A 9,848-nucleotide genomic window follows, 5' to 3' on the forward strand; every position below is an offset into this window, starting at 1 on the left:
AAGTATGTAAACGTAATTCATGGTCCTTACTTGAGTCCTGGTTAGAACAAAACTAAAACGACTTTTGGCAAAATTCAGGAAATTCGCATATGGACTGAATTTTAAATTACGTGTGTATTATTAATGTTAGATGTCGCTGCTGTTGTGTTATAAAAGAAAGGTGTCTTTGGAGCTAACTATTGAAATATTTAGAGAATAGCTCTCATGATTTCTGTAATTTACCTGAAAATATTACAACAAAACAATCACTTAAGCATCTATAACGAAATGCAAACAACTGAGAAATCTAGCAAATTATACCACTGTCCTCAATTTCCTATGTACTTGAAGTCTTGTCAAAACAAAAAGTTAAAATTTCAAAAACCTCTGTCACATGAAAAAACTCCACGTTTATCTTTCAGCTCTGAAACAATTGTCCTTTACTGGCATTTAGCATCAGGTTATTATTTTTAATTCTCTGGCCTTAGCTAAATTGTATTTCTTGACGGAGGAAAACTGGTGTTCCATGACATTGGCCTGTCCCAGGGCAGTCCCTCTGCATACGTTGAGAAGCCAAGAGGAAAGTGTAGAAGATCTGTTCCCTCTGGGAAGACCTGGGCCATGGTTGTCCAAGTCTTCTTAAGTGTCATCACTCACTATCACACTTCTCATCAATCAAGTAAATTACTCACAGAGAAGCTTTTATTGTTACCATGTTCATCAGGAAGAAGGTCACACACAAAGGACTGCTGTCAACATCGACAAATTACAAATATCTTTTCTTTGTCTTTGAAATCAAATCCCTTGACAGGAGTGACCTTATCCTACATCCAATACATTTCTGATTCCCAAAAAACTCAACTGAAGGGCTATAAAACCTGAAAATTCTCTTGCACTTTCTCCTCCTTTGCTTCCAGTTACCATCGTAAAAGGATCGGCTGAAGGCCATCAATTGGATCGAACATCCTAAGAAGAATCATTCCAGGCCAGGTATATGGATATTTTTAATATATTGGAGACTATTGTATCTAATGCAAACTTTTAGCAGCTTTCAAGTTATATGCGTATATTGAAAAATGGCAGTAGTTGTTCTAATACAGTTATTCTCCCCTCTTCTTATGAACCGCTGAACCACATGTTAAAAGACTCAACTCATATATTATTAGAAGAAAATATAATCAGTGGGGAATTTTTTTTAATGTTTTATTTTTTTGAGGGAGTACCAATGGGGGAGGGGCAGAAAGAGGGGACAGAAGATCCGAAGCAGACTTTGCACTGACAGGCTGACAGCAGAGAGCCCCATCATGTAAGATCACGATCTGAGCCTAAGTCAGTCGCTTAACTGACTGAGCCACCCAGGCACCTCAGTGGAATATTTTTTTAATCTTGAAATTAAAGGCGACGAATTCTGACAAGATATTAAGAATCTGATAATATAATAATAATTCCTTCCTCCAACTGGGCCTGATGGTGTTCTTCTTGGTATCCTAGAACTATAATAATTACCACCATGAAGGCTCGATCATGAACCAGGCATAGTGCTCAGTACAATCTGTAATATATATCATTCCAGTCAATCTTCAGGACAATTTTAGAATGCAATTCACTTCAAGTCACACAGTAAATGGCACAGCTGCAATTTAAAACAAGTGTGACTGCCTCTAAACCTGGTGTCATAAACCAGAGGCCTATACTGTGACATGTATCTGATCTGACAGCACACCGCACTGATGTGTGCACACGAATTTACTTGCCCTACCAGTACGATTTAACCTTTGTTTTCCAAAATCAAGCTGACATGGACTATGGCGTGCATGACCAAAACAAGAAAAATAGAAGGTCATGTCCTTCCTTCCTACAACCTAAAGCCAAAAAGTACAATTACTTTTGGAAGTATTTTTTTAATTGAGTAAATCTGCACTCTGTACTGACCACAATGATATAAAAGTGATTAAAACATAATTCCATCCTTCAGGGATTTGAAAAACTAAACCTACAGAATCTACAATAGATGAAGTTTGGGATAGTCCATTTGATACGGCTCTTGGTCCTAAGAGTCTAAGTAACAAAGAGACTAGGAACACTTTCCTTGCTTAAAAGGACATCATGGAACATTTACAAAATCAAAAACATTGACTGCTCAGTAAATACAAGATAACTTGTATAATGGTTCATCAAACAAGGAAATTTGTAGAATTAGAATAGAAATAAGAAGGGAGTTATTTTGTTCTCTTATTGTTAAACTTTCTTAGGATCCTGCCCTTCCTAGGCAGTCTTTAGTATCAGTGGAAAGTGCCCATACTACAAACCGGTTATAACAATAATACTTCCTGACTCTCCTCCAATGCTTTCTCTCTGAAAGAATGCTGCTTTAGCTTGAAGGAATTTGGCCTCATAGCTATGGAGTGAAAATCCATACATAATTTTCAGAAACCATTTCCATCTTTCAAACTGTACTTTCAGAAAAAACTAAGTCATTTATCAAAACACATCCCGTCTTTCACAATATCCTAACTAACAATGAGCAAATTTTCTGCTTTTCCCAAGGGCCAAAAGAAAAGGATGAAAACCCTGACACTGCTGGTGTGTGTCTGTGCCTTGAGTGCTTGCTTCTCAGTAAGTATGCATCCAAGTAACTGCTCTTCTATGCCAGGAACATTTAGTGCATAGACCTAATTGAGACTTCAAAAGTACAACATGTAATTCCTACTTCCAAAGAGCTTAACATCTTTTGTCTTCTGTGAAACATGAGAAAACAGCTAATTAAAGCAGAAGGAAATTATTCCTTTCAATTCGTTTTAATTGATATTTCCATAGTACTAACTTTACCACGGATGTGATGAGATAAGATGGAAACAGAAAAGTCAATCATGTAGGGCCTCACTGGTGTGGAATATGAATTCCATTTTTAGTGTATCAGGAAGCCTTGAGATGCCTAGAGTGTCCACAGGGGAAGGATCCAACTCTGGGTCCTGGGGAGAAAACAGATCTCAGGGGACAAAAGCTGAGGTAGAGAAACCAGTCAAGAAGCTGTAGCAGTGGTCCTGATAAAAGATGATGGTATCTTGTGCTCGTTTTGGCAGCACATATACTAAGATTTGAAAGATGATGGTATCTTACATGAAATGTCAACAATTAAAACAAAACATGAAGGTGGATTTAAAATATATATTGGTGTTTAAGTCCACCATAACTTATGCTGCGTTAGGTGTGTAGTGAAAGAAAGAAATGAACATAAGATTTCTGTTTTAGACATGTTAAATTTAAAATGGCTATTAGACTTCTCCAAGGAGATGTTAAGAGGCCATTGGATATACCTTGTTTGGAGTTCAAAAAGAAGTTTAGGAGTGAAGTTTATATTTAGTTTTTATATATCATTATTTATTTTGAGAGAGACAGAGATAGCGTGAGTAGGGGAAGGACAGAGAGAGAAGGAAAAAGAATCCCGAGCAGGCTCCACGCTGGCAATGCAGAGCCCAATACGGGGCTCAAACTCATGAAACTGTGAGATTGTGACCTGAATGAAAACCAAGACTCAGACACTTAACCTACTGAGCCACCCAGGTGCCCCATGTGAAGTTTATATTTAAAAGGTATTCAAGAGGCACCTGCGTGGCTCAATCAGTTGAGCGTCCGACTTTGGCTCAGGTCATGGTCTCACAGTTGGTGGGTTTGAGCCCGGCATCAGGCTCTGTACTGACAGCTCAGATCCTGGAGCCTGCTTTGGATTCTGTGTGTGTGTGTCTCTCTCTGCCCCTTTCCAGCTCAAGCTCTGTCTCTCTCTCTCTCTCCAAAATAAATAAACATTAAAAAAAGTATTCGAAGCCATGGGACTTAACAAGATCACCTAGAGAAAACATGTAGAAAGTTGGATATGAATAGGGAAAATGAAGGAAGCATAAAAGAGGAGAGCAAAGTAGAGTTTCCAAAACCAAAAGATTACAAACCAGACCCCATCTTTAACATATTTAGAATCTACTGGGAAAGGTAGATTAAAATCAACAGTGATTCATGGGGTTACATTATGCATAAATAACCATATTTATCTCTAGGGCTATATATCTGTATGTATTTGTTCACTTTTATTTTGAGAAATTTGAAAAAAGAATCAAGACGTGAAATGTATATTTACTACCTGAGGCTGAAGAGCCTCAGAATACTATAAATATAAAGAGTAGATAGGGCAGGAAAACTGCTAAGGTAGAAAGAATTACTCTTAGGTACTCCCCTATTCCCCACTTACCACATAATATCTCCTCCTGCCCCCCCCCCCCCAAAAAAAATATCTTGGGCTTTTCTATGGACCCTAGTACTGATTTCTATGATTATAGCAACAAAATGCATTCAAATTCAGTTCAGAAGATGTGAGCTTATGCTCATCATCTGAACATCAGATGAATCTTGAGCTATAATGTATCAATAAGGCCCCAATTTCCCTATGTGGAAATAATAATAGCAGAATAATGGCAGAAATAATAATAATACTCACAAAGCTGCTGAAGAATAAGTAAGAATGCATTATTTACAAACTGTAAAGCAGAGTATATATGTAAAAATTATGACAGTAAGATTGTTATGAACTCTATTTACAAATGTAGGTATATTCTCCTAAAATTTACCTAATCTCTATGTGATTCGGTTTTTTCATCCGTATGATGATAATAACACTACCTACCTTATGGTATTGCTATGGAATTAAGAAAATGTATATTTGCAAACCACTTAAAATAGGGTCTGACACAAAGTAAGTGCACAAAAAAAGTGTAAAGACTCTTCTATGAAAATAAATGAAAGATGTGAATAGACAAAATGAGGATATCTTAACTCTGCTCTGCCCTTTATTATAAGCACTACCATGCTTCAATCTAATCTCAAACCCTTAGAGGCATTTTCAACTCCTCTCAACGTCCCTAATCCTAATTCGAATCAGAAAGTTCCATCAGAGCCATCCATAACTGCCAATCACAATAATAATTAGTCAATGTATTTTAAGTAAACTAGTCAAATTAGTCATTTGAAACAAGTTCTATGCTAAGCTAACTTTAAAATTAATGAACACTTTTAAATGTTAAGATTTTATTTGATGAGAGGCTTGGATTTTTTTTATTATCAATTCCATGCATTTGTTCATTCAGTAAATATCTAGTGGGTGCCTGCTACACATGCGGCATAGTTTTAGGTGTTGGGCATACAGAGATTAACAAAACAAACTCCCTGCTCTCATGAAGTTAATCATCTGCTTAAGGGAATGAACAGCATAGCTATTTCAAAGCAAAGAAGTCATACAATTAGGCTTTGGATCTGCAATTTAATTTTATTTAAATCATTCCATAAATGAGTACACTGAGATCCAGTGAAATTGAGTGAGGTTGCCCAGTCATTCAGTTATTTAATGGCAGATGCAAGACTCACACCTCTCCTGATGGTCTGCTGCAGTGTGTTTCAAACATGCTCCTCTAAGATCTCACAGTTCTTCACAGCATCTCAGACACCGCACAAAAAAGTGGATCCACTGAACTGGTAGAATTCGAGGCCCCTGATCCTGCTTCAATCAAAGCAATTTCCTGATTATCTGGATCATGTATTGAATCTTAAGGAAAAACTTGCTTGGACAATGTGACCTGCTTATTTTATATTAGAAAACTCCTGCTCTATCAGGCAGAACATCTCCTGAGAAGTCCCATGATCAGAGAAGCGTTCTGGGTTCAGTGTGGCAGATTCTGGAATTCTGTGCCTGTTTAAGAGAGATCTATACAAAAATATCAAAGTTATGAGGATCACAAGCCAATATTTTAATTTAATTTAATAAATTCCCAGTTAAAAACTTAAATGCCTTGGATAATTTAATTTTTTAAACAATTAATGTTTTTCAAAGTTATTTTTAAGGCTGCTTATGTTAGTCTCTGAGGAAGTTATCTTAGCTGAACAACTCTGCTAGCCTCTCAAAAGTTGTCACCTTTGCCCTGTGCTACACTGCCTCTAAACATAACTTTATAATAATGTGGGACTGAAATGATTTGTCTATTAGGTGGTTTAGAAAGAGTTTATGTGGAAATTATCAGGAGAAAAAAAGTAACCTATCTTTGCTTGAAACTTTGGAGTGTCCCCCCTTATTCTTATGTTAATATTTCTTTTCTCCAGTTTAAATTAACATAAGTGGGAATTTAAACTTTTAGTATGAGATGCCCTACAGAAAAAAATATATAGACAAATCACAGTAGTTTTAGAGATGAGAGACTGAAACAGTGATGGTACTCTAACTCAAATAATGTCAGCAATGGCTAAAGGAACTATGTAAGACTTACATTCTCTGCAGAATGTAAATATTCTCAAAATGTCTGTTCTGTTAAGAATGAAAATACCCCCCCAAAAATAAATAAATAAATAATTTTTAAAAAAATTAAAAAATTTAAAAAAAAGAATGAAAATACCCCCAACCCACCCCTCAAAAATATCCATGCCATATCAAGAACTCTCTACCAGCCAACCTGGTGAGACATGGTAATGAGTTCCGGATCAGAAAAAATTGCCAAGCATTGGCTGGCATGCCATTCAGGTGGACTGGGAAAAGATCAGGTATTGAGTGCGGAGTTGGACTACATCAGTATTCTCAGATGTGGACACCTTTGAGAAATGATGAAAACTGTAGGTCCTTTATTCAGACAAAATGCATCAATACACAAAATTTTCCTACAATATCATAGGACTCACCACTAAGTTTCATAATTGTAATTTTTATAATGACAAAATTAAAAGGTAATGGTCAAAGTTCTTTTTCCAATTTAAAGACATTAAAACTTCAAAGCAGAGGAGATAGAGCTGAAGCAGGGCATTTGTTAAGTTGGTTGGTTGAGATTTTGTTGTTTTGTTTTTTGATGATGGCATATATGGATGGCAGATATGAAAGGTGTGATTCAGAAAAGATTCTTGGATCTTAACTGAATGTCTTTGACTGAAGTTCCATGAACAGAGTGCAGCAAACAGGGTACCCTTTTACTCAGTCCTCAGTCGTCAGTCCTCAGGCAGTAACCTAACCATTTTCTACCAAAGGAAGAAGAAACTATAGCATAAAAGGAAGATCTAGTTAATTCTTCAGGCTTAACTAGATAATCCTTTACAATGGATCAGGAATAGATCCATTGTAGCTAGCTGGGAAATAAATGCTTGACAAAGTGAAACTCTCTAATAACAAGATGTGCTTGAGATTTGGTAAAATTGGAAGAATAATGATTCAACTCACAGCAATCTGGTTTCCATTCTTAAAACTCCATAAATACTGCTCTCCTGACATTCAGCAATAATCACCTAGTTCAGAAATCAATGGAAGTTTTCAGTTCTTGCATTTTCTTTCTTTCTACAGGTCAGTGAAGGTCACAAAAAGCCATGGAAAACATATCACAAAAAGAATATTGTCCGACAACGTGTAACCTACCACCAATTACCATTTCATCCCAAACCTCAACCTAACTGGAACATATTACTTCAAAAGCATTTATTATTTAATCCACACAGATACCAAAAGCCTTCTCACCCAATCAAGAGAAAGCCAATGTCAAAACCTAAGTGTCCAGTTAAAACTAACACAGTGGTCAACAGTAACACCGCAGGGGCTACCACTCAAATTCCATCTTTGAGTCCCACATTTACTTCCAACAAAATTACTGAATCTCCAGGTGTGACGTCTTTTGTTCAGAATCCTACCACCATAACTGAAGACATCAACACGGGCTCTTCTTCAGCTACCACATCACCACAACCTTCTACAGCTCCGCCAGACACCACAGCCGCCCCATCCTCCCCAGCTCCGCCAGACACCACAGCCGCCCCACCTACATCTTCCCCAGCTCCACCAGACACCACAGTCGCCCCATCTTCCCCAGCTCCACCAGACACCACAGCTGCTCCACCTACATCTTCCCTAACGACACTGGCACCAGAACCTTCTTCAACTCCACTGGAGACCACAGCTCCCCCAAATACCACACCCAATCCATCCCCAACCTCTCTTTCACCTGAAACGTCTGAAACTACAGCTGCACTCACAACCCAAACTACTACTCCAGCCGCTATTCAGACTACTACTGTTGGACAAACAACCTCACCTTTCACACAAAATCAAAATAATACATTCTGGGAACATATTTATGAGATACTGAAGTACATTTATGGTTTTATACCAAATAAATAGTACATCATACATTATGAAGTATTCTGTCATCAGATATGATTTATGAGTACAGAACTACCACCTTTACTTTACCAATCTCAAAGTGAAATTAGAATATTCCTCAAATTTAAAGTGTTATCACCAATCTTTCAATCTATTTACCTCACATGATCAATTAACAAGAAACACCACCTCTATCTCACAAAATAGGTGCATGACCATAATTTATTAACACTTTGTGGAACCTTTAGAGATAGTCCACTGAGGGGAGAAAGACATTAGCTAATGAGAGAAAACTATATGGATTAGCAGCCATTTACTTTTCCCTAAATGTTGGAAACCATAAGGTCACTACTCTGTATCCCAAATCAGAAACCCACTTGAATTATCTAATCCCACAAATATAAAGGGATAAAATTAGGTCTCTCCAAACACACAAAAACACATAAATGTAGATAGGCATATCATTGTATTACTGATTAGGGACAAAAACTGTTTTAACAATCATCTTAAATTTTTTAAATCCAATTCCACTCCACAAAATGTGAACCAAGGAAGAGCAAAGTTTATTTGAAGTGAAGATTTGAAGTCAGTGAACATGAAATCTGGTAGCCAACCACAAACATATCTCTGGCACTACATATTTGAGAGAACATAAGTGGTTAGGCCTTATTAATTGTATTACAATTGTATACATTAATTGTATAATATAATATTAATTGTATTATATATGAGCTAATTTGGATCCAAGTACTTGATTCTAGCTTCTGTGAAACACAAGAAGGCTTTTTTTGTATTTTCACATGGTGGTCATAGTATATTTCTATGAATTCAATTAATTTAATCTTAGTAATTCAATTAATTCACATTAATTCCATGTGAAATGTATTCAGCAGCAGAATATTTTTAAAACATTCAGCCATATATTTAAATGTGTTTTAAAGCAAATCATACCAAACTACTCCCCTGATGTTATGTTTGCAAAATTGTCTCTGAATATAAACCCTGATTCCAGTCAGTAGAAAACATAAACTACCTATTTGGTATATAGAGATAATATTAATATGGGATGTGGAGGTATTTCTACTTGTTGCCATAACTACTGAGAACTCTGATGATTTTATTTAAATTTTCTGTCAATAAATAAAGACTTTGCATGGCAATCTGTTTTCATTGTGTGTATTTGGAAGCCCCTTATCTCTTAGATTCTGAGATGGGTGAAAACGATTTGCATTCTTGTCAACCCTATCAATAATTAGCCAATGACGTGAGTAGGGCACTCAAGGTCTCTGATCATCAGGGAGAGAGGGGTTAATTCTTTAAACAAAGTGGTTAATTTACTTAGATTAACTTAATCTTTACTTAGTCTTACTTAATAATATGTTTCCAATTCAAATTATGTGTTAACCCTATGCTTCCCAGACTGACAATAAAAAAAAACCATTTCTCTCACTTAATTCTGTTCCTTCTTAGACTAGCTCAAAAAGAACTATCAGAAAGAGAAACTAAGGAAACAATTTGGGGCAACTGGGTGGCTCAGTCCATTAAGTGTCGGAATTCAGGTCATGATCTCGTGGTTTATGAGTTCAAGTTCTGCTTCAGGCTTTGTGCTGACAGCTCAGAGCCTGGAGCCTGCTTCAGATTCCGTGTCTCCCACTTTCTGTGCCCCTGCCCCACTTATTCTCTCTCTCTTTCTCAAAAA

General features: G+C 36.7%; 1 protein-coding gene across 1 annotated transcript; it reads left to right on the plus strand.

Annotated features, from left to right (window-relative positions):
- Positions 1-2,541: 2,541 nt before the first annotated feature.
- On the plus strand, positions 2,542-8,167 carry MUC7 (mucin 7, secreted). The gene is made up of 2 exons (XM_039251780.1): positions 2,542-2,595; positions 7,340-8,167. The coding sequence occupies exons 1-2, from the start codon at positions 2,542-2,544 to the stop codon at positions 8,165-8,167; spliced, it is 882 nt and encodes a 293-aa protein (XP_039107711.1).
- Positions 8,168-9,848: the final 1,681 nt, after the last annotated feature.

The sequence above is a fragment of the Hyaena hyaena genome, unplaced genomic scaffold (genome assembly GCF_003009895.1).
Source record: "Hyaena hyaena isolate Hyena2069 unplaced genomic scaffold, ASM300989v1 scaffold_395, whole genome shotgun sequence".
Classification (NCBI taxonomy): domain Eukaryota; kingdom Metazoa; phylum Chordata; class Mammalia; order Carnivora; family Hyaenidae; genus Hyaena; species Hyaena hyaena.

Coding starts and splice junctions, on each gene's coding strand:
- MUC7 (XM_039251780.1), top strand. CDS start 2,542: ATGAAAACCCTGACACTGCTGGTGTGTGTCTGTGCCTTGAGTGCTTGC. Junction 2,596..7,339: donor CCTTGAGTGCTTGCTTCTCA/GTAAGTATGCAT, acceptor TTCTTTCTACAG/GTCAGTGAAGGTCACAAAAA.